Source organism: Cinclus cinclus, chromosome 8, assembly GCF_963662255.1.
Source record: "Cinclus cinclus chromosome 8, bCinCin1.1, whole genome shotgun sequence".
In the NCBI taxonomy this organism is placed as follows: domain Eukaryota; kingdom Metazoa; phylum Chordata; class Aves; order Passeriformes; family Cinclidae; genus Cinclus; species Cinclus cinclus.
In genome coordinates this window covers 2,419,339-2,444,328 of record NC_085053.1, presented here as the reverse complement: position 1 = coordinate 2,444,328, position 24,990 = coordinate 2,419,339, and the positions used below count along the sequence as shown (strand labels likewise).

Sequence of the window (24,990 nt, the reverse complement as noted above, 5' to 3'; positions counted from 1 at the left end):
CATGCAGCACCAAACAGGAGACAACACCAGCAGCCATTTATTCTGTCTTTATTCACTGGGGAGAGGAGGCCAGTATTTTATCTTGTCTTCTGCATGAGCCCTGAGAAGTATCACCAGTTCTGCAGGGCTTTGGTCCCTCTTACCTACACAGAATCAGGCGGTGCCAGCCCTTGGTCATGGCAAAGCTGATGTGCCTGGAGGAGTGTTGGCAGACAGGGAGAGGGATAAAAGGCTGCCTCGTCTCAGAGCAAGAAGGAATGAGCCTGCCCCAGCAGCAGTCACTGGGGGGAGGTATTTCCTTTCTTGTTCTCTCCAAGATCAAAGCTTGTCCCAGCTCACATCAGGCTGGAAGCAATGGAGTATGGTCCATTAAACTCTTAACCACAGGGCAAAACCAGTTCTCTGGAAAGACAAAAAAACCATGAGGGAGCAAGGCTAAGGGTCTCTGCTCCAAGCTTTGTGGGATGCCTGTGAAATTTGGGGTTTGGTAGGGCAAGTCAGTCTTAGCAGCACTGGCCAAAAGGATCTTTGCTGGCTACCATCCCACCAAGCTCCTGCCCCACCTTGCAAGGGGTCTCTCCAGGCATCCCTAAAACTGCAGCACACCCCACCAGGCCCCTCTGGACATGGCTGCTGTAGCACCACCAGGGTGGTGAGGGGAGACCAACTCTCACCCTGGGCAAGAGAGGGCACTGCCTGGGCAGCCCCTGGGACAACAGACTGCAGAGACAGTGTCCTCCCCAGGACAGTGAAAGGGACACGGGATACTAAAAACAGGGAGCAGAGGATTGCTGGACAGCCAGTTTTACACTACCAGGATGGGACCTGTGGACATGCCACACAGGGATGCAAGGCAGTCCAAGGACCACTACACACTGCTGAGCCCTTCAGCAGTTCAGCAGCTGCCTTTCACCAGCCATTGCCCCATTCTTTTAGAAGAGGGTGGTTGTCCCTTAACCATACCTCATAAACCCCAAAATCCCCCATAAAAGTGCAAAACCGAGTGAGGAATGAGACATGCCTCTGACCTGCAAGCCAACCTCCAGGCAGGTCAGGCCAGGGTCAACTAACAGTGCCACCAGACACAGCCACTGAGCTCCAGAGGGGCTGAAGGTATCCCTGTGTTTCCCCCACACAAGCCAGGCACTGAGACTGCTAAAAAGGCCATGTTTATATGGCCACATACCCAGCACCACCTTCCAGAGCCTCGCTGGAATATGTGGCAGCAGCCCCACACCTGTGGTGGGAAGGGGTGTCAGGCACAGAATGGTATGCTGTTGAAAGGCTGAGACTTGGAGCTGCAGAGTCAGGGGGAGATACTCCGCATCATTCTCCCAGCTGCCAGAGGCATTGTGCAGCACCTGCCAGCCAAAACTAGGCTGCTTGGACCTGAACAGCAATGGTAGGAAGAGACAAACCCAGCCCAGGTGTAACACTCAGGCCACACTCAAGCTGCCACTGCCCTTCCCCAGGATGGACACCACAGTTTTTCCTTCCTTACCGCCTTTGAGGTGAAGATCCTGACACCAACACCTCCCAGTTCCAGTCCCTCCCAGCAACACTGAGCCTGGCAAGTAATTTTACGTTATTCTGCATTTACACAAAAATAGAGCAATTCTATATTTATAGAGATTTATAGCCGGTTCCGTGCTGGAGGAGTTATTGAGCAAGGCCAGGAGCTGAGGGTGGTCCGGGCTCCCGAGCAACCGGCTGCTTCTCATTCGGCAATTTGAACATACAAAATTAAAGGCATTCGTCTCCGTCTGGTTTCTTAAATAGATAAGGGGGGAACGAGTGAACAGTATGTACAGAGGGGCCGTGGTGGCCGTGGCCTCTGCCCGGGTCAGTGGGGCCGGCTGCTGGACTCTGAGGGCTGCCGCTGGCGCGGGGGAGTGTAGCCATTCAGGTACCCGTTGCTCTGGCGTTTGCTGAGTCCTCCGTTAAGAATGTCCTGGATGTGCTGCACTATCAGGTTTATGGCCACTGCGAGCAAAAGGGGGAGAGGCGGCGTTAGGAGGGCTGCAAATCCACCAGAGGCAAGGCAGGGCTGTGCCCCTGCTGTCCCTCCCACTGTTATTGATGCCTTGGGTTTTAGCTTTTATATTTTTCAGAATCTCTGCTGCTTAGCGTGTAACTCTGAAAGTTTATATTAGGTGTTAGTAAGGTCTCTTCACAGGGTGGTTGGACAAAACAATTCCTTTCTAGATAGAGGATCAAGGACAACTGGTACCCAAAATGCAGAAAGAACTGCGAGGGAAAGGGAGCAAGCCAGGGGGCTGAGACTTCACAGCCTGGGGCTGTGGTTGGATAATTGACCCCAATATGTAGATGAACCAAAACTCATAAAAGTGTAAAAACTCGTGACCAGAATCCATCTTGGATTTGATCTGGGTGCAGCCCCAGCCAGGCTCTTGCACTGCCCAAAGTGCATCCTTTCAATAAATACCTCTTGTATTCCTTTTGCTCTGTCTGGTCTTTGTTCCAGGTCAGCCTTTCCAGGCAACACTATCCCCTCCTATCCCCCTGGGACCTGATCCCTCTGCTCCTCAAGCGAGGATGGTCAGGCTGATGGTCTCCACCTGGCTAACCCATTTGTACATTGCCTTTTGAGTGGGATGAACCAAGAGTTGGCCTGGAGGCATTAGAGGAACACAAACTCCCAGTCACTAATGCTCCAAGCAGGAGCAAAGGGAACAGACTCATCTTGCACACCTGTGGTAACAGCACTCCCTCGGGTAGCAGTGGCCTGAGTCCCCTCTGTGGCAGGTTCTGCTACCTCCAACCGAACTCCACTGCAACAGCAATAGCCCAAAGCTGGCTGCTAGGGCAGAACAGCAGGGTCTGGGTGCTTACCTTCATTATCTGCTCCTCTGGGAATGATCACATCAGCGTATTTCTTGGTCTGGGAGGAGAGAGAGCACTGTGTTACAGGGAAAGTGGAGAGACAGCAGGCTGGGGCATTGTCCCTGCTCCCTGGGGCAGCTCCTTGCCCAAGCCAGACCCACTGGGAGCTATGTCATTGCTGATAGTATATTTTGGATGCTTTTATTTGTGTTCTGCTGTGTTTCAAGGGCCATGCTTTGTACCCTGACTCCATTTTCATGAGCTCATACAGAAGCCAGTGAGAGGCACCCTAAACAAAACCTGCAATTAAGAAGCCTCATAATCACACGACTCCAGCTGCTGATGCTCTTGGGAACATCACTCCCCCTGAATCCAATCCAGACTTGCTCCAAGGACATGAGCTGGCATGCCTGGGCACAGCCACGAGATCTGCCTGGGAAGGGGGGAGAATTCTCTACCACATCACTTGCAAAGAAGGTGTGATTCAGGACAGCAGTCCTGACCTAGTTTCCCCTTCAGGTGCCAGTCTCAGTTTCCTCCCTGTTTGTGTCATTTTACAGCTGACAGCCAAGCCCCACCGGGCCAGCTGGGGTGATGGATGTCACCTCACACCTCCAAGTGCTTCCAGACATATCAAAAGTCACCAGGATATGCTGGACTGTTTCCGTACTGGACCACTTGGCCCAGAGCTGCTTTAGGAGTCAAATTTAACAGCAACAGTGGGTGCTGAGCCTGCAGTTGCTCTGCAGTCGAGCCAACACCAGGTTGGAAGTGGGAGCAGACCATTGCAAACCTGTGGGTAGAAACAAGGCAGTTTTGTGCCCTTCTTGTTTCACACTTCATTCTCCTACAGTCTCTTCATCAGATAAGCCTGATGCAGCATCTGCTGCTTTGAAAAACTGTGGATTTATCTTGCTGGGGTGGGGACTTGCAAGAAGAGGAGCCTTGCAAGCTGGACCTGCCTCTCAGAAGAAGCTTTTCTGGGCTTTGGAATTGGTCCCCAGAGCCACAGCTAAGTGAGACTGAAAAAAGGGAGCTGTGCAAGAGCCAGGAAAAGACCTTGTAGCACAGAATCAGTCCCTCTTAAGGTAAGGGGCAGAGTTGACCAGAAAGACAGGCATAGAGATGCTCCTAAGGTGGGAGGCACAGTTTAATTCCTGACTGTGGTGCTGGCCAGCAGTTCCTAGGTTTCAGGATTCTGCTGGCTCACCTCCTTGAGAGTGAAAAAAACCAAAAAAAAGCCCCAAAAAACCACACACACACAAAAAAACCCTAACTCGTATAACTGCCATAACTATCACATCTGCTTGAGAAGCCTTGAGAACCAAGGCACAGGCTCCTCTTCATGAGAGCCAGGAAAGATGTAAAATGGCTGATCCTGCAAACATACTATTTCCATGCAATTCTGCAGTAAATACCCCACACACAGTCCCTGTCTGCCAGGGAGCCTTGCCTCTGCTATCAGCTCCCAAAGGAGCTTCCTTTCTCCAGGCAGGCCTTGTCACCCTGGCCACTCACCAGTCAGGAAATGCAACCTGCAAGGCCACATCCCATGGCACAGAAGCAAGAGGCTTCCCTGCTCTCCCAAGCATGAAGCCAGCAGCACTGCAGGGTGAAAAGGGCAGGCAGGACAGCCCAAAAGAGGAGGCAGACACAGCTAACACTGCCTGAGGGCAGCAACCTCCCATTCCCCAGCTAAACACAGCCAAGGATCTTCCCTCCCAGGCTGAGCTGCCCAGTGGTTTGTGAGCCCTTCACAGGGAGGGATTCCTCTGGCCACGCTGCCTTCCCAAAGGGAAGGGTGATGTCACCAGGAAGGCAGTGGCTGTATAAACAGTCCCCATCACACCCTGCCCTGGCCAGAGCCTGCAGAGAGGGAGCAAGGGCCAGGAGGCTGATCTGAGCTCTGGGTGCTCCTGTTCCAGCACTCACGCGGGTATCACTCCCCTGACTCACCGGCAAGCAGAACTCCTCAAAGGCAGGCTTGACGAAGGTGATGTACTGAGATAAGATCTGCTCCAGGTCCCTGCCTCGCTCGCTGATGTCTCGTAGCACTGAGGGGAAGGGGTTAGGCACAGTCAGGAGATGAGGCACAAATCTCTCCACCCCCTTTCCCTTCGGTACATACAGCCTTCAGCCAGTGACCCATATATTTTGTATTTGTACCTGATATCTCCGTTCCTGGACGCTGCTGTCCATGTGTCTGAGCACATCCCAGCCCAGCTCCATGCTTTTAACCTGCTTCCAAGTTTTCCTGGGAGCCAAGGGCTGGCTGACCTGACCAAGGGCTTTTCTTGGCCTTCCGCCTTTCTCAGCTCTGCAGGCACATTCCAGCCGTAACCAGTGCCAGCCCAGTCCTGAGTGCTCCCAGCCTCAGGCTTTGCCTCCCTCCTGTCACTCTGTCCTGCCTGAGTGGGCATTCTCTCACTCATCCTGGTGCAGAGGTGCTCAAAGAACAGAAAACCAGTGGGGTTCAGCCACACACGCAAACATTAAGGCACAGGCTAACTCAGATCTGCAAAGGTGAGGAGAATAAAACTCCCCCACCTGCACAGCTCTGCCAGGCTCCAAGCAGGAGAACCAGAGGCTGAGGAGGTGCTTGGGCAGATCAGCTCAGGAGGAAGCCTGAAGGCAGGAGAGCAAACTGGCCTCATGCTTGTTCTGCCACCCAGGCTTTTCACCCTGTTTGCATGAGCTGTTTGGGCCAGTGCCATCTCCAGTCTGAAGCCACTTCAGCGTGGACGAGTGCCCCAGTTCAGTTCGGCAGGAATTCAATCCACAAGGAAGAGCCAAAGCATCCCTGTGGCCGAGCAGACGGCTCTTGGCTGTCCTTGGGGGGCTGCTGGCTTTTCCCCAGCATGCAAGTGCCTGGCACTGGGTTTGGAATGAGCCTTCCCTCATATCCCAGGCAGAGCCAAGGCACAGCACTGCCCTGCCAGCCTGCGTGACCTGCTCGGCAGCCATTGCCTGTGTGCTCTCAGGGCCAGGACACTGCTGCTCTGGCACTGTCCCTGTGGCTCTGTTTGCCCTCGGCCAGCAGCTTCACAGCGTGGCCTTTCACAGCCCTGCATGGGGGAAGTGATGGGGAAAAAGGGCTGGCAGCAGGATGGGTGCCAGCTCCCTGCCTGCTCCAGGAACCAGGCTGATCCAGCCAGCTTCTCCAGAGAGCAGGAGTGAGCCCCAGTTTGAACAATACAGAAAAACAGGCAGAGAAAATATAACACTTTTGTTTCCCAGATCCCACACCTTATCTGTTGGGGTGCAGGGGCTGATCCTGACAGGACAAAGCTCTCCTGCCTCTTCCCAGAGCACACCGCAGCAGGATAATCACCCCACACACAAACACAAGTCAAACACCTGCTGTCTTGTACCTGGCCCCAAAGCAGCAGGTCCCAACAGCACAGGCTAAGGCCACACACACTGCTCAGAGAGGGATTGCTGGCAGGGCAGGCAAATATCCCAAGGACAGGTTGCAGAGGCCCATCTATCCAGGCTACAACAACAGGTCAGCATCCCTTTGAAGCCAGCAGCTCCAAAATCAAACTGGACCCAAAACATGCATGTGACACTGGACCTGGTTTACTTTTTAGGGAAACTGGCCAAGGACAGGGCAGTGAGGGAGCTTAGCCAGAATTAGGTCCCTGATCCCCATGGATCCCTGTTTGAGGTACCTAGCAGACCTTGCCCCTTGCACTCTGCTAGCACAATTTCTGGGGAGAGGTGCTGAGATGGGGATGGTGTGAGCTGCACATACTGAACCCCAGCACTACTGATTAACTGAGCTGTCAGCTGCACTTCCAGGAACATCATCTGCTGCTGCTGCCCAGCTGAAAACCCAATCGCTGCAACCCTTCTGGGACAGAAAGATGACTCAGGGCCACATCACAACACAAGATCCCTACTTTTGCTATGAGTTGCCTCCAGCTACGTTCCAGGGACATGATTATACCTTTGGCACCTCTCACACAGACTCTCCTTTCCCAGAAATGACAGGCAGACATACAGTAAATAGATTTGATGCTGCAGTGGTCCTACCAACTGCTGATGGCAGGGAAATGGCCAGATTCCCACCAGGAGAACAATGAGCTGCAGTAACCAGGAGACAGCAGCACCATCAGCAAAGCTGCCCTTTTGCAAGCGATTGATGGTGGGCGGGAGAAGTAGAAGCCTTAAAAGCAGCAGCGTGAGCACAGCAGTGACCCAAAAGCTCCACACTACACACCACCACCTCCTGTCCTGACTGACTACTGGGACAGATGGAGCCCAAGTCAGGGACTAAATTAACTCAGTGGACACAGAGAGATGTGTTACAGGGGTGATCCACAAAATAGGGGATTGACATAAGTGTGTTACACCAAAGGTGGGGAATGAGAATGGACTGGATAGTGTGGAACCTGAGCATGATTTCAGTGGTTTGGAATAAGGGGTAGAAAATGTGTTGGTTTTAGTTGGGATAGAGTTAATTTTCTTCACAGTGGCTGGTGTGGGGCTGTGTTTTGGATTTGTGCTGAAAACAGCGTAGATAACACAGGGATGTTTTTGTTATTGCTGAGCAGTGCTTACACAGATCCAAGGTCTCTGCTGCTCCTCACCCCACCCCACCGGTGGGGGGAGGGGACACAGCTGGGACAGCTGACCCCATCTGAACCCAAAGGATGTTCCACACCACATACATGATGATATAAAGCTGGGGGAAGAAGGAGGAAGGTGAGATATTCCAAGTGATGGTGTTTATCTTCCCACATAACCGTTACTCACAATGGAGCCCCGCTTTCCTGGGGATGGCTGAACACCTGCCTGCCCACGGGAAGTGGTGACAAATTCCTCATTTTGCTTGCCTTGTGGCTTTTGCTTTACTTATTAAACTATCTTTGTCTCAACCCAGAAGTTTTGTCACTCTTACCCTTCTGAACCTTTCTCACCAGGTGAGGTTGAGCAGGGAGCCGGTGGGGCTGAGTTGCTGGCTGGGGTCACACCACAATAGTGTCCTACTTCAAGGCTGGGTATGGCCCTGAGCCCCTGCACAGCAGAGTTTAAGGGATTAGGGCTCACCTTTTGGGATCCTGCAAGTGCCTATCTGTGACCTGCTACTGCATCTCCCTGCAAGGACAGCGCTGTCACCTCCCTGGATGAGTCATGCAAGAACAGTGGGCAGGGTCAAGAGGGATTGTAAAAAGGAGATGTTAATCACTGCTGATGACATCCCAGCAGCTGAGGAGGCTCTGCATGTGTGACAGCAGGAGGGCAGGCAAGACCAGCTCCACTGCAGAGTGGAACAGTCCCATCCATGCACACAACTGTCCCAGACTGACGCACTGAGAACACGCTTCCCTCGTCACAGCACAGTGCTCTGGAAGGGACTGCTCCTCTGAGTCATCTTCTGCATCCCCAGGCACCCTGTGGAGCCTGTCAGAACCAGGCAGGGGGAGGAATAGTTCAAACAGAAGTGAATTATGCCCCAAGAGTCTCCAAACGGTTTTTTAGTCACCCAGGAGGCTCTGCATCAGTGACCCCACCCCTCAAGGCTCCTTAGAAATGAAGGACACCTCGAGTCATGCAGGCTCTGCAGTGTGGGTGTCCCTCCCATGACCCCTCCCACAGCCAAGCCAGCAGGACGTGGGGAGTCCTGGAGAGGGACACTGGTTTCTAGGACTCCTTGCCCCCAAACCATCACCCCAGTGCCAGGTACCACACAAAGACTCCACACCGGGTACCACAGATGTACAACCGGACTCCCCGTCTGCACCACCCACGACCCAAATGCCATCCTCGGAGCACACGCACAGCCCAAGTCCTGGGTGGATCTATCAGGCACTGCCTTCTGACTGAACTGCCCAGATGCTCTGCCTTGCCCACTGCACCCTTCCCTGCTGGCATCTGCTGACTGGCAGCAGCTGCTGCTCAGCTGCTGGCACCGGGCTGGTACCACGGGGCCACGCGAGGACACTGCACACTCAGCAGTCATCAAAGGAGTAATCCCAGCCAAGGCAGCAAAAATCCCGCTGGATCCCAAGAAACACAGAGCAAGGTGCTCTCCCGCTGCCACAAGCTGCCCTAGTGACACTCTGCACTGCAGAGAAAAAGCTCCCCAGCTCTTTGCAGCTTTGTGCCAACTCCGGTCACTGTCACCTGCCTCCGTGACCAGCTGCCCAGATCAGTCAGAGGGGACTTCTGTCCCTGTCTCACCTCTGCGGGACAGCCGGGTGTCTGCGTCCGTGTCCACAAAGAGCTTCATGCGGAACAGGTCCCGCACCTCCTGGCTGTAGAAGGCCAGGATGCCTTCGAAGAGCACCACGTCGGCAGGGTACACGGTCACCGTCTCCTCTTTCCTGGCAGGGGCAAGCACAGTCAAAACCTGCTGTCTGGGGGAGGGTGGCGAACAAAAAGAGAGGTGGGGGGGAAACAGCGGTGCTCCTAAGCACTGCTCCAACCCTGGGACACCACTGCTGCACCAGGGGGGCGACCGAGGAGAGGGCAGACCTACCCCACCGCCGTGGAGGGAATCCAAGGCATACGTACGCTTCCTGGAAGGACAAACAGCAAAGCAGGAAGCACGCTAGCCCTTCTCCCCCTACCTCGGCCAGCTGCTGCTCACAAGGGTTATGTGCCAAGCCAGAAAGCCCAGGAAAGCCTGTGCATGGGAACCTGAACAGCCAGCTCTGCTTCCCTGGGGTGCAGGCAGCACTTCCCCGTGCTTTTGCAGGAAACTGAGCAGAGCCACGCCATCCACAACCAACACGGGCATGCCAAAACAAGCTGAAGGCATGCAAGGGGAGTGTTACCGGAGCAAGAACTGCTGTCCTCCTCCCTTCCTGGCACTGCCAGGGTGTTTGAGTACTTGTTAAAGCTGCAAACACCGAGTTTCTGGGGAGAGGAGGCGTGGATGGGGGAAGAGAAGGGAGGTCATAACCCCCCAGCACTGATGCCTGGATGTTTCTAGGTGGCTACACAGCTTTCCAAACCCTCAGCCTGTGCCTGTATCTGCCTAGGATGCTCTAACCCGGGGCTGGAGGAGTTAGGATGGAAACTCTGTGCTGTCAGGTTAGGCACACAAACAGAGGGCAGGAGTCTGGGAGGGCAGGGCAGCGTGCAGCACCACAGGAAGTTAGCAGAGGCACAGCAAGGCAGGAGCAGCTGTTAGACCTGGAGTGGGAGACAAAGTCATAGACAGGAATCTGGACCGTCTTCCCTTCTGTGATCTCTTTAAGCGTTTTCACGATCAGCTCGTTGTCAAAGGCATCTGAGGAGAGAGGAAACATTACCCAAGGCAGCTTTGCAACCTCTCCCACCCACCAGATGCTGAGCTTCGCCCAAGCCAGAGTTGTTGGCACCACGCACCAGGGACAGACACAAACTCACAGACTTGGGAGGAAAGCCCTGCACCTCCCCAGGGACGAGGCAGGGCCTAGCTCTGGCAGAGCCACGGGGCTCTGTGGCTCTGCACCAGCCTGGGATTTGGCCTGCAGAGATCAATACCGTCCTTGTACAGCAGTGCTGACAGCCCAAGCACAGGAAGGCATCTCCTCCAGGGCTCCGGCCCTTGGAGAGAGACTGGAGCAGTGTTTCCAGCAGCGAGCTGCCAGACAGACAGGGCTCTGTTTGCTCAGTGCTCGCTGCCTCTGGCCATTGTCCTCGTGGGGACGAAGGGACAGCAGCTCTGGAATTTCCCCAGCGAGCCCAGAGATGGTTCAAAGAGCGCCTGTTGTAGTTATGGGGCAGGGCCTTGGTGGAAGGGTTGGCAGAGCAGCTGCACAGCTGGTTCCTTCCTTGAATGAGGGACATGGAGCTGCTGGCTTCACGGACTCTGCCAGGCCAGATATCTCTGGGCTTGACTCGGCTGCACCAAAAACTAATCTGTTCCTTTGCAGCCTGCTCTAGGTGAAGGGTATTGGAACAATATGACCCTTAAGGTCCCTTCTAAACCAAGCTATTCAATGATTCTATGAAAACCTTGTTCAAACTTGGGGATGTTTTTGCAGGAAGAGGAGGGTCTTAAGGAGTTAGAGCAGGTTATAAACCCACATTCTCATCCCAAAAATTCCACCAAGAGAGATGGGGTGATCCCAGCCACCCTGCCAGCAATGCAACCAGCTCCACAAGAGCTTAACTAAGCCACCCGCTCCTGTCCCAGGAGGATTCAGAGCCTCAGTGTCCATGCAGGCTCTTTGCTGCTGCAACTGGGGGTCCCACTCCAGCCCATTCACCATTCTCCATTCACCTGGGTGGTCAAAATTGAACTGGCCTTTGAGTGCCTTGGATTTCTGCTCTGAGGTGAGGACCCGGTAGAAGCTGTCTTGGCTCACGATCACCACCTGCTTCTGGCGATAATCCACCTCGTTCTGGCCCAGCAGCTGGACAATCTTGGAGCACACTGATGACTGGGAAAGGAATAGCAAAGGAAGCACATCAGCAGCACGTAACACCTAAGTGGCACAGGGAGGATGTCCCAAGGTAACATCCCTACCTGCTTGCTGCATCTCCAGCCAAGAGTCTGTGGTTTTCCCAAAGCCACTGAGGGAAAAGTGCTCCAGAGGCATCACCATGGTACTCTTTAGTGTGACAGCAGCACCAAGTTTGCTGCCTGCCACCCTTTACCCCGCCCCTACAGCCTGCCCACAGTTCCTATTCTGGGCACAAGTGGCTGCAGAAAAACAGTTGGCACCTACCTGGGTTCAGCCACATGCCCAGGGGCCCCAGGCAATCCAGCCGGCCAGGCAGCTCCCTGTGGGCACTAGGGCTGAGCCTCCTCCCTGAGAAAGCAGTCTTGGCTCCCCCAGCTCTGCTCCAGTGCAGAAACCCCATCACAGCCCCAGGCAGTCCTCAGAGGGAGAGCAAACAAAGCCCAGGATGGGAAGACACAAGGAAGAGAGCTGTGGGACTTCACCAGGGAACCCTGCCACAGCTGCCAGGGCTGGGAGGAGCCAGCATATCCTGGTGCCTGTTGGCACAGCGAGGCTCAGGGCACTGCAGAGTCAGCGGCTGAGGAGCCACGTGGCCCCGCTGCCGAGTGCTGCTGGCACAGGGAGCGGGCACCTGGCACTCCACACGGAGCAGGCTGGGAGAGGGTGGCTGGCACCAGCTCTGCTGGCACCACGGCAGGCACCGGCTGCGTGGCCACCACTGCGACACGACCCAGAGCGCAGCTTGGGGGACCGCGCTCCCTGCACAAATCCCAAAGCCTGCTGCAGTCCCTTCTCCTTAGTCATGGGAGTCCTTGGCTGCCGTGCAATGCACGGGTGGTGACTGCATCGCTGCCTGGCAGCCAGCACTGCCCCAGCCAGTGAGAGCCAAGGCCAGGCTGGCTGGGGAGCAGCTCTGCTCCTGCCCCATGGCATCCACTGCCTGGGGCAAAGCAGCTGTTCCCGGTGCCAAAGGGAGCTGCTCTGACTCAGGGAATCACACAGGCTGCAGATGCCCAGCTAAGCTGCTCCTGGCCCTGCTCTGCTGAGCCCTGTGCCTTGCAAAGAGCAGCATGCTTGCCCAAACCTGCCTACCCCAGCCTGCCAGTGGCTCTTTCCATGCTCCCACCTCCCAGCTGGCTCAGCCATACCTGGCCGGCAACCTCCAGCTGCAGAGCTCAAGACAGCACTGGTGAGTGGGAACAAGGCAGGGAACACATGCCTGCCAGAGGAGGTCACGCCAACAGGCAGAGGGCAAGACTGCTTGCCTGAGAAGCTGGAAGATTTGACAGCACTCCCCTCTCCAGAGACCGTCTCTTCCCTCCAGGCCAGGCTGACCTGACTTGGCTGTGACCACCGGGCTGTGAGTCATGCCCAGCCTGGCTGGGGAGGCTCGCACACGGCTCTGCTGTGGAGAGAACCGGCTCCAGCTGACCCACAGCAGTCTGGGCAGCCCTGGGTACCAGTTCGGGTTTTGGGTCAGGGATGGGGTCTCCCGAGCATTCTACCTTCTTCTCCTGCCTTTCCCAGTGGACAGGTCATGCTTCCCAAGTCACGCTGGCAGCCCTGCCCTGCAGCAAGCTGCTCCCACCCAGAACAAAGCCCTGAAACTCTGTGCCAGTCACCTGCCCTTCTGCACACGCAGTCAAAGCCAGAGCCTGCTCTTCCTTTCCTCTGTTTTCCCAGTCCCCAAATCCTTCTCTGGCCTGCCTCAGCCCTACTGCTTATCCAGCTGTACCCCATAGGTTTTGCAAAACCAGGGTATGCTCAGTGCCTCTCTTCCACTTTCCCCGCCCACTCACTCCCCCAGACACCACTGTTTGCCTGTGCAGCAGGGCTCAGCCTTGGCTACAGCTGCTGAGGAAAACGAACTTCCCAGGCCCTTTGCCACTAGGAATAAACCACCTTTCAACACAGCCATCCAGACAGATTCCCCAGGTTCCACGTGGATCTGCACCAGAAACTGCTTTTGCCAGCCCAGGGGAGGGAGCAGAAAGAACTTCTTTCCTTCGAATCAGTGAAAGCAACACATGGATTTGCATTCACTCTCTTCCCTTGGACCTCAGCATGTGTATTGGCTATAAAATGATTTGAGAGCATCAGACTGGTGCCAGTCTTCCATCGGCCTTATGCACACTAATCTCTGGTCTATGGATTCTGGAAGGTGGAGAAGAGCCTCCACCAGCTCTGAAAATCACTCTCTAGCTCCATATCTCATAATTTGAGACACCTGATGGTGAGTAAAGCCCAAGGAGAAAGTACCCCAAAGCAGCTGGAGACAGGAACACATCCTCCCTCCAGGTTTCCAGATGAGGAACAGATTGTATCCCAGTTGCATTTGCCATTTGGGGAAGATGATGCCTCTCAGAAAAAGCAACCTGACAGACACAGTGGACCTTTCCCTTTTCCCTGGTGGGCTCTGCAGAGCTGGCAGAAGCGGTGGAGAAAGACAACCACGAGGACACCCTGCTCTCAGGACTGAGAGATGCTCAGTTTCAGCACCCCATACTGCCTGGGTGAGCAGAGATGTCACCTCCTGGCTCTGGGAAGAGGCATACTTGTCACCTTGGTCCTTCAGGTGTGGGCCAGGAGCTGTCTGACACCTGTATTAAGTGCAGCAGGACATAGGGACAGTGGGAGACAAGACACGTTCAGCTTGCCTTAGTCCATTCCAGGGCTGTGTTCAGCTTGCCTTAGTAGGGCAGTGAACTTCAGCAAGGTCCAAGAGAAGTTTTTTCCTTTTCACATTATCATTTGTGATAAGAACAACAGTGTCTCACGAGGGGCAGTCTCTGATGCCAATCTGATCAGCTCCTACAGCTGGACCTGCAGTTTTTCCCCTTGGCTGATAAACATCCACTGTTAAGGAGGAAGAAAAACCAGAAACATACAGCTTGGAAACTCCCCTACACAACAGGAACAGAAACTCCCAGCCTCAGGAAGCGTCCCTCCAAATAAATGACATATTCCCTGCTCCCTTTTCTCCCAAGGCAGCACGGCATACATGGGTGACTGAAAAGATCCATCATTAACTGGAAATCAGCACAGCCAGACCCACATATGCCCAGTAAGAGCAAGAACAGAGCATGACTCCACAGTACTGTGCCAGTGTGCACCAGTCTGGATGCAGGGGACACATACTGACAACATGCACTTAGCACCCACTTGAAGAGGCAGCCTGCACTTAGATTCCTTCTTTTGCCAATTCCAAACGGCTTCTCCCAGGGAAGAAGACAATTGCTTCTTTTCCAAGAAGCCCAGAGGACGACTTGAGAAAGGGGATGGGATCCCAGTACACAAGCTAGAGGATTTGAAGCCCATCACTAGCTATGCCTTACATGACACAACTCATATGCAGGAACGGGAGAGCTATGCCAGAGCTCCTTGTCTCTGTTCAGTCCCTTCTCCATATCCACCTCATCCTGGCACACCTTGCACAAGCCAAAGTGAACACTGCTGGTGATTCAGCTGCAGCAAACTCCCAGCAACAGGATGCTTTCTCAAGCAAAACTCTTCCCCTCCTCCAGAACTTGGTTAAAACTAAATATAGCCAGGACACAGCAGCCTCTGAGCCTCCGTGGTTGCCATGCAGACCTTTCCCATGGTAGCCACACAGAACTGAAGCAGGACTTTCCAAGCAAGTGGGCAGGGAGGGACCCTGGCTCCTGCCATGACTTCCCACACACTGCAGCGAGGGGAACTCGGCTCCAGGTTGGAGAAAACCCCTGGAGCTGCACTCCCCCAGGCTTTGTGCTCGAGCTGCTCTCTGGGAAAGCTGTGCAAACCAACCCACACCTCACAGCCCGTGGAGAGGAAAGTATCAGCACAGCAAAGCTCCAAGAGGTTATTCCTGAGCAGAAGCAGCTGCAGCTCCCCTTGCAGGACTCCTCCCCTGAACAAAGCACACAAACAGCCAGTGTTCAAGGAAGAAGTACAGCTTTATTCTGCTGGGAAGGGAAGATGCAGAGGGCACCTGGGGAAGAAACCCAACTTATTTTCCCAAAGTGAAAGAGGTGGTACACAGGGGAAGAAACTCAACAGATGACTATTTGGAGGCCTACCCCCGACATTTATTTGGAATATATTAATTACATATTTAATTCACATTCACTCGTGGCCTATAGCCAGCTGCTCAGATATTCTTCAGGAGTTGACTAATTCCCTGACATTATTATGCAGATTATCCCGCAATCCCTCTTGGGTAGCTCTGATCAGTGAATTATGACTTACAATTCAGACAGTGAATTACAACTTCCAATAGGTATTAAGGAGAAAGGTGATGGACAGTGCCACAGTCACCCACCAGGAACCACCACGAGAAGGGGCCAGGAAACAGCTGATGCCTCCAGCCCCAGGAGGGCAAGGCCTTTCCTGGGCTAGCAGGAACTCCTAAACCTTGTGCAGGTAGATATGCTAAAACCCATGTGCTAAAAGCAGTCTGTTCATTCCCAAGGAATCCAACATCACAGGGAGATGTTTGAGTTCCCATTCCAGCTGCAGGGAGGACCTCCCCTCTTCTCAGAGACTCTAGATGAGACACCCTGCAATTGACTTAGCCAGATCAAGTGATTCCAGCCCTAAAGAAACACTGAAGCTGCCAGATCCCTCAGAAGCAGGAAAAGGGTTGTGCCAAAAGCGTGGAAAGAGTGGCACAGTCTCCTACCAGCACTGCAGGCTGCTCACCCTGAGCCAAGCTGCTGCTCATGAGGACAGTCCTCCCCAAGAGAGCAATGCCCTTGGCCCACAGCACAACCAGGAGCAAGGGCAGACTGCAGCAGTCACATCCCACCAGGGAGAGGAGCTCAGAGGTTATCTCCAGGGACACCACTGCCATAACGCCCTTTCTCTAGGATCTGATTGTGAGCTGGCTTGGCAGGAGCTAGCGATGGCCCTGAATCTGCAGCAGCCTGGTTAGGGTGTCCTCATCACACCTTTGTGGATAAATCAGTCTCCCGTTTTGTGCTCTGACAGAATTTTCCCTCAGATCAAACCCAAGGAACCACTGTAATTATTTGCTTAATTTCTCTGCTGTCCTCTATAGCATGCTGCCCTTATCTCCAGCAGCACACAAGTTACAGATGTTGGTCTCTTCCTGAAAGTTATGGTAATTATAAAGTACCAGGAAGTGCTTGGACTGGGATGACACACAGAACAGACAGCAAACTGGGAAGGGTCCCAGAGCATCTATCAAATGCCTGTGACTGCAGACAGCCAGTTCGTGACCCACACCATCCTTTCCAGTCCTAATGGGAGCACACACATGTGGCAACACTAGCACTGGAAACTCACTATTCTTGAACCAAAAAGCCTGAGCCTCCACCCAGAGCATTCCCAGGCAGGTTCACCATCCTGCCTTTCCCTTTGTGAGCCACAGGCCAGCCAGAGCAGGAGTGGGATAGCCAGGCTTCTATTCACTCGCCCTGGGACACCGTGCATGTGATCAGCAATCCTGGGCTGGAGCATAAACAGGCACACACAGAGGCTCTAAACATAGATTACATGCAGGGAGGAAAACAAGCCCTCTAACACAATCCCTCCCAATCCTCTGGTTTTAGGCACAGGATATTTTTCTCGAGCCCCTGCTGCAAACTTCATAGCCCAGAGCTGGCTGAGCCCATGGGACTATGGTAAGCAGGCTCCATAATGAGCACATATTCCATCAGTAACAGGAAAGGGCTGACCCATCAAAACGTCCTGTGGATCAGTCCGATCAGGGCTGGCACAGAACAACGTTCTACTAGAAAGTTTGATGAGTCTCTAGCACACGTTGACACCAGTGTTTAACTAGTCAGACCTTGTGATGCAGGGCTCCTGCCAGCCACTAACCAACGTCACCAGGAAATGGTGCTGAACTGGCACAGGACTGCTGCAATTCCTGTTAGTCCCCCTCCCATGGGGGAGTCATTCCCGGATCTCCCCTAGGCTTCCCTGCCAGCCATCCGGGTGGTGACATTGTGGCAGTGACCCCCGGGCTGCTGTGGGGGACCTCAGCCCTCGCTGTGGTACAGGACTGAGCTCTGTCACAAAAAGAGGTTCCATGCAGAGATGGAACTGCCACTCCTTCCTAGGGGGCCAACACTGGCTGTCCCACCCTGGCTGGGCAATTCCAGCTTTCCGGCTGGCTCACTCTTCCAGCCTCAGCCAGCCTTCCCAGTGCTCCAAGTGCCTAGTGGAACAAATGAAGAGCACACCTGGCTGAACACAGGCTGCAATCTCGGTGCTCTGCAGGCTGGAAACTCTGAGGCTGCATGTCCAAACAGACATTGGGAACTTGATGAGCTAACTCAAGACCCAAATGATGTAACTACAGGGCCGCAGTGGCACCCATACTCAGCCCTCACTATAATCTGAGCGATCAGCAGCCAAACAAAGCTATCAGCCCCTTACAAATCTGTCTTTTCTTACAAGCTCCAGTTGGAAGGCAGCAATCAGCACTTCATTTTGCGTGGGGACAAAAATTAATGCTTCAGCCCAAGCTCAAAGAGCCCTCCCCATCCCTGCAGCCACCCCAGCACCAGATGCCACCGCTGCTGCTGGGAGCAAGCTGCTCCAAGCAGTGCTGGCAGAGCTGCAAGGTCCCAGCAGCTAAGCTGAAGTGAGGACACACAAAGAGCTTAAGGAGGTATCCCAACAGTTCCCAGCTCATCCCAGCAGGCAGTTTGCTGAACTTTCCTCCCGCCTGCAGCCTGGCTGCCTGCCTTGTACACTGCAGAGTCCTTGGTAGTCAGGAATGTCTCACAGGAGCAAGGGAAGAAGCTGTGAGCACAAAGGCCATGGGTGCAAGAAGGAAACGAGAGCTCTAGCAGAACACTTAAGAACAGACAGGGTGAAAGAAAATGCGACAACCAGCCTTGGGAATCATTCTGAGGGATGAGGCAGTTGCAGTTCTCTAAGGCTTGACACAGTATGGGGGTCTTAATGCCAAGTCATCTCCACCCCAGGAAACCACAGCCCACTTTGTCCAGACTGCACAGTGCCTGGATTTCAGGGGACACCTCTTTTTTTTGTGCAGAGCCTGTCCCAGCTGAGCTGACTCAAAATAGCCACTGTGCAGTCTGCACTGCCCTCACAGAGGCTGTGGCATCCCTGACTGCCCAGGACCTCTGCGGCTCCCCAGTCTTGCTCCCAACACAGTCCAGCTTTCTTTCCAGAGCCAAAAACCAGGAAAGCACTCAGGGTTCTACCCCTGTTGGAGTGGCCAAAGTTGCTCAAGCCTCTTTTGCTCACTAGGGAAGAGCACTCAGCCTTTGAACTTGAGTTCTCACAGACTTGAGGAACACCAGCCAAACAATCCCCAGCTCTTTGGGAAGGCCAGACACTTCCAACACCAGCTTCCCCAGGGCACCACACCACACAAGTTGTGGCAAGCTACAGAACACAATTCCATCCTTCCACAGCCTGACCACGCTGCTATACCAGGATGGATGGAGGTGACTCTGGAGCCTATTATCCCCATGTCAGACCCAAAAGCAGCAGTGGGAGGAGCTGTGGGGGGCCTTGGAAGGCAAATTCCCTCTTATCTTTGGGCTGGTGTGCTGCCAAAGGGGTGTGTTGTGACAACAACCCCCAATTGGTGTCAAGGCGAGTCAGACAGATTTGTCACTTTCCCAGTGGGAAAGGTGCCTGCTTCACCTTCCTGCTAGCACTCACTTTTCACCCACAGCCAGCACATCTGCAAGGTAGCCCCTGGGTTGGATTTCAGCTACAGGCAAACCCTTACCTAAGCAAACCACATCAGCCCCACTGCGGCATCCAGCACTGCCAGGCACTGTCACCCATCAGGTGAGGCACACAGGTGAGGGACGGCCCCCCACATCCCTGCCTTGCAGCTGCACCAAATGTGAATCTGAGGGGCCGTGGGTGCAAGCCCCAGGTCCTTCTTTCCTGTTACTTGGGGTTTTTTGCCAGCATATTTCTTGCAGCCTTTTCCCACCAACTTTGTAGTGATCTGCTGGATTCCCTTCAATGGGCAACACGGCACAGAGGTTTTCAGCAGTCACTGGAGGGGGGTGAAATCAAAGCTGAGAGACAGGAAAAGTTAGTACATCTCCCTTGCTAGAAAGGACCATTTCCCTATTTCTTTCCTAAGGCAGCCTACTGCTCTTGAGCATATTCACTTTGAAGTTGAGCACCACTGTGGTGCATTGTACTGTAATCACTGCTTTTACCTTGTGGGCCTGAGACACACTGTTCAGAGACATAACAGTTCAGCAGCGCCAGACACGATGTTATTGGGACAACTACAGAGAAGCAGACCCACGCATCAGAGAACAGACAAACCCAGCGTGTTTGAGTCACCAGGAGCTGTATTGCAAGAACAATCCAGCTTTGGTTCCCACCGGAGGAGATTGCATCCTCTCTCACCATCCCTCCCCTGTTACAGCTGGATTTTTCCCCCTTGCAGCAGCAACAGCAGTCCAAGAATCAATAGGGTACTCAGAGACACATGCTTAGAACACCAGGCTGAGGTACAGCAGTTGGGTTATGCCATCCTTCAAGAGAAGGAGGGATCTCCCTCTAAACACAGGTCAACCCGGAGATCTAAGGCTCATCCTTCCCCATGCCCAGCCCACATTCAGTTTTCTCAGCAAGAAATATTTCACAGGTATAGCTGCTTTCAAACCTATTCATCCTTTCCAAAATACAGGTAAGAATGTGCTGCCCTGCATGCCAGCGCTGATGAGCTGCGGAGCTGCTTTTACTGCTCTTAAAGATAGAGGAGAAAAAAAAAAAAGGCAATTTTCTTTTCCTATTAAGAAAGAAAGTGACCTAGCGAGGTTAAACGAATTCAGACGGACACACTGTAGGAAACAACGAGAATAAAAGGCTGAGGAGCCGTAAGGCAGCCCTGCGCTGCAGTTTGGGTGTAGCAGCCTGCCGGGAACACCCGCATTACCCCGGCGGGCGGCTGCCCGGTCCCCGCAGCCCTCGCCCCGCTCCGTTCCCACCTGACGCTGCCAAGGGCCAGCCCCTCCCGGCACAGCAGCCAGGAGGTCGTTCTGCCGCTGTGAGTCAGCATTTGCTGCAGAATTCCTGCTCCTGCTACCCTTAAGTTGGGCAGAGAAGGGCACCCCCCATGCACGACCAACATCATTGGGGGCGAGGGAAATTGAAAAACTGCATCGCCCCCCCCCCACCCCCCGAGGTGTTCTGCAGGGCGGGCAGCCCCGGGGGTCAGCGCAGGTGAAGGGAGACGGGAGAAGCGCTGACCACAGCCACAGGAAAGATTCTAGAGTGGAGATGCCGCCTCTACCCCGGCCGAGCTGGGGACACCCTTGCTCCGCGCAGCCCCCCTCTCCCCGGTGGCACAGAGGGACACAAGGTCCCGGCCCGAGAGAAGGAGCGAGTAAATCCCGCACCCACCCCGCAGCCCCTCCACGTGTCCGCGGGGCTCCTCCATCCGCCTCCCGGGCAGAGGCCTCGGTGGCCGCGCTACCCTCCGCCGGATCATCCATCCCCGGGCACCCGCGCGGCTGCGGCTCCATCCCCATCCCCGGCTTTGGCTCCATCCGCACCCCCAGCGCTCGGCCCGAGCCCGCGGCCCGGCCGCGGAGCAGCGCACGTGGCGGGGCGGCCGCTCGGACCCGCCGCGCTGCCATGTGGCCGCCGCGCCCGGTCTGGGGGGCCTGGACCGCCGCACGGAGCTGCCCCGGCCCCGGCGGGGCTCACCGCCGGACCCCGCACCTTGCCGCTGGCCGTGCCGCCGCTGACCCCGATGAGGAAGGGCTCTCCGCCGCTGGGCTGCCCCTGCTCCTCCAGCCGCTGCTCGCTGTCCCCCGCCATCCTCCCCGGCTCGTCGCCGCGCCTCCTCCGCCTTCGCTCGCCGTGCGGGGCCGGATTTATCTGATGAGTCAAGGGCCTTCCTCCCCGCCTGGTTCACATCCCCGGCGCTGCGGCTCCTTGCCAGGTGCTGCCGCAGCTGCACATGCTCCGGCCCAGCCCGCCGGCGGGCGGCACTGCGGCCACATGGGCCCGCACCGCGCTGCGCCCTCCCTCCCTCCCTCCCGCCCGCGGACAAAGGCGCTGCGGCCGCGCCGGCCGCCGGACCCCGCACCGGCTCCCTTCGCCTCTCTGCCCGCTCCGCTTCATCCCAGACAGCGCTGGGACCGCACCACGGTGGCCGCCGGCAGAACACCCGTTGTTTGTCTCCCACGCTGGAGGCCAAGGGCATCCTGGCTTGGATCTGCCACAGTGTGGCCAGCAGGACTAGGGCAGTGACTGTGCCCTGTGTGCTGGGCACTGGTGAGGCTGGGCTTTGAAAACTAGATTCAGTTTTGGGCCCTTCACGACGAGAAAGACATGGAGGGGCTGGAGCGTGGGCAGAGAAAGGCAGCAGAGCTGGGAAAGGGGCTGGAACACAAGGCTGGAGGGGCTCACACTGGAGAAAAGGAGGCTACGGGGAGCTTTATTGCTCTACACCTGAAAGGAGGTTATGGCCTGGTGAGGGTCTGCCTTTTTCTCCCATGTGGCAAGAGATAGGACAAGAGGAAATACCCTCAACTTATTCAAAGGTTTGTGTGGGTAGATTGGGTATTAGGAAAGACTTCTGCACCTAAAGGGTGCTCAGGCATTGGAACAGACTACCCAGACAAATGGTGGAATCACCATTCCTGGAAATGTTCAAGAGCCATGCAAATGTGGCACTTGGGGAAGCTGTTTCATGGTGAGCAGTGCTGGGTTGATGGTTGGCCTTGGTGATTTTGCAGGTCTTTCCTAACCCTAATGACTCTGTGATTCTCCCATCCCACCTGGGCCCTGGTCCTGCAAGCACTCATAAATTATTATTAATGACTCAAATCCAGTAATAAAAACTATGCTTATGTTTTTGGCAAATGGGACCTGTATGGGAAGAGCCATGAGCACACTGGAGGCCAGGATTCAAAGTCAAAATGACCTCAATAAAATAGAAAAGGGTTTGGCAATATGTAGGGTGCAAGTCCTTGCAGACAAATATGATAACGATCCGTGGCAACGTGAGATAGGAAACTAGCCGGGCCTTTTACAGATAAAGATCTGGTGTAGAGTGGATCAAAGAATCAGTTGGTGATACTGCTATGAAAAAGGCAAACATCCCATTGAGGCATATAAATATGCACAGGTATGGTGTTTTGAGAAAAGTGAGGCCTGGTGGAGAGATTCCACTCGGGAACAGCCCAGGGTCTGGCTTTGTAGGACTGCAGGACCCATCTGTATTTAGTCTGGAGAGAGTCTCTGCTGCGCTGTAAGGCTGTGGGGATACAATAACCATTTCCAAATACCTAAAAGGCTGCCACAAAGAGAAAGGGAGTAAGGTTTTTTTACAGGTAGGGATTAAAACAAAATGTTGCCAGCTCAACACTATAACGGGGACAAATCAGGGACATTTTCTAGGGTTGAAAATTATTAAATCCTAGGAAAGGTTGTTTAAAGAGAGTAAGGACTCTCCACTTTTAAATCTGAGGATTAAAAAACAAAGCAAAAAACAGTAGACATGGTCCTGTATGGAAAGTGTTCAGGAGTGCTGAAGCTGTTCTGGGGCAAGAGCCAACCCAAGCAGCGCCCCAAGGTTCCTCCCAGCCCTGTTCAGAGAGGACCAGAACTCTCCCTTAGGTTTCTAACTTCCTGCTTCAACACAGCAAAACAGGTGTGGAGATATTTGCCAGACAGGCCCCATGTCCCAGCCCTCATCATGCAGGATGTGAGAGAGGATCTCCTGGGAAGCCCTGACCCCTCTGTCTACTGCTCTCAACTCCCCTCCAGCAGTGCCATGGGAGAATGGCACTGCATGCAGCCACTGCCAGGGAAGGAAGAGCTATATATGGATGAGAACTTCCTGCAGGGATGAATTCCTGTGGATTCCCATGGCCCCATGCCAGTTTCCAAGCACTGACAATGGGCACAGCTCCTACGTACCCCACTGGGACCCAGGAGCTATTCACAGCTCTTCTTTCTTACTCCAACGCTGACACAGCTGGATCTGGATGGCAAAACCCCCTCAGGACAGTGAGAACTCCAGGTTACTGGGTTCTCCTCCTGCCTGCCCTCCGTGGTGCACTGCTTGGGGACAGTCCAAACCTTCTGCTGTGCTGCACCTGTTTCGGGCTGTGCTGGCTGTCTTGAGCTTCTCTGTAGGATGTCCATCATGGCAATTCACCTCCAGGTCCCCTTATCGCTGGACATGTGGCAGGAGCTGACACACCTGCAGGGGGAAGGAGAAGTAAATGCCTCTTGATGGGCCCTGGAGGGGTTTGAGCTAAGGGTATCCATGGCTTAATTATACAAGGAGAACTTGCAAAGGTCAGATAAACAACTCTTTCAAAACCAGGCCAGAGCTGTGAGCTAGAAGTGAACCAAATCCAAGTCCCAGTTAATTTCAGATGGCACCTTTCCTCAAAATGGAGAATTTTACACATCCTTTTACTGGCTGCTGATCACTAACACACTGTGCAAAGCAACTGAACCTTTTGTTCAGTTTAAGTTTGGAGACTTCAGTATATGAAGCCTACCGGGATTATGTGTCTCTCCAATCTGGTATCAAGGTTGCCTCCATAAATATTACCACTTTTATATCTAGAATGTTTGTAGACTACAGCAGCCCCTGACTCATGTAACCAGAGCGATGTATTATGCAAATGCCTTCCTTTTTCTCATATCCCAGGCTGGTAGATCAAATCTGACTGCACTCAACCCTCATCTCTCCTTTACTCGTTGATCAAAGCACAGAATGCTGTTTTGAAAAGGAAATGCCATTGAGGATAATATGCCGTGTGTTGTCTGAAAAAAGGATCTGCTGATAAGGATCCCCGTGTGATTCAAAGTGACAGGATGAAATTACAAAGAGCCTGTTGTCACCTCTACCTCCAGTTCAAAGCATAGACACTGCAGAGGAAAGAGGTTCCTGTCACTGACCATCTCCTCCTGGCCTTCATCTGCCAAAAAAACCCATTCAGTATCAATAAGTGATACCATCTGAATAATTTCCCTCAGCAGCATTAACAGAAACTATTTCAAAATACTGCTTTGATAGATGCTGATACATCTCATAGCCAGGAAAGTCAGGGAGCTCTAAAGAGAGGGAGAAATGATGGAGGATGGCATACAGCACAGGGTATTGCATAAGGTGGCACAAAACAATATAAAATCACAGAATGCACTGGGTTGGAAGGGGTCTTAAAGATCATCTCGTTCCAAGCCCCCTGCCGTGGGCAGGGACACCTACTATCCCAAGCCCTGTTCATCCTGACAATTCCAGGGATCCAGGGGCAGCCACAGCTTCTCTGGGCAGTCTGTGGCAGGGCCTCACCACCCTCACAGGGAAGAATTTCTTCTGTATATCACAAATCCTTACCCTATCACCAGCTGTCAACATTTTCCTGCTGCTCACCTCAAACTGAAATATCCACCCTCAGTCTTATCCCTGTCTCCCTGATGGCCTTGGGTCTCATTTTGCTGACATCGAGTTCTCAGTTCTGCCTTGATGTCGCAGGAAGCTCCCCTTGCCCGGACACGGTGCTGGGACTTTTCCTGCAGTAGCTGCACCTCTCAGTGACGTCTGGCTCAGCCACCTGCACACACGTGGCTCTCTGGTTTCCTCGTGTGCCTGTCCTGGGCTTGGAGAGGTTGTTTGCTGTCTGACCTCACACCCTCACTCGCTGCCTGCTCTGTCTTCTCCGAGCTAGAGTTCCTCACCCTCTTTCTGACTGGTGTGTTTAATTTAAGGGTGGTAGCATTTTTCCTTTCCCTGTTTTTCACTGAGCTCTGCCCGTGT

The 24,990-nt window shown here is 54.0% G+C and overlaps 1 protein-coding gene across 1 annotated transcript; it reads right to left on the bottom strand.

Annotated features, from left to right (window-relative positions):
• Nucleotides 1–1,595: 1,595 nt before the first annotated feature.
• On the bottom strand, nt 1,596–21,026 carry UCK2 (uridine-cytidine kinase 2). Its single transcript, XM_062497524.1, has 7 exons — nt 20,928–21,026; nt 11,063–11,222; nt 9,988–10,084; nt 9,031–9,173; nt 4,801–4,898; nt 2,854–2,902; nt 1,596–1,983 (listed from the first exon to the last, which is right to left on the bottom strand). Exons 1-7 carry the CDS (start codon nt 21,024–21,026, stop codon nt 1,844–1,846), a joined length of 786 nt encoding a protein of 261 aa, XP_062353508.1. The 3' UTR covers nt 1,596–1,843.
• Between the last annotated feature and the right edge of the window lie 3,964 nt (nt 21,027–24,990).

Bases quoted from the DNA above. Each gene is read 5' to 3' on its own strand.
- UCK2 (XM_062497524.1), bottom strand. From the start codon at position 21,026: ATGGCGGGGGACAGCGAGCAGCGGCTGGAGGAGCAGGGGCAGCCCAGC. The intron at 11,223-20,927 runs GTGCGGGGTCCG...TTCCTTTCCCAG, and splicing joins GCGGCACGGCCAGCGGCAAG to TCATCAGTGTGCTCCAAGAT. The intron at 10,085-11,062 runs GTGAATGGAGAA...CTCTCTCCTCAG, and splicing joins GTTCAATTTTGACCACCCAG to ATGCCTTTGACAACGAGCTG.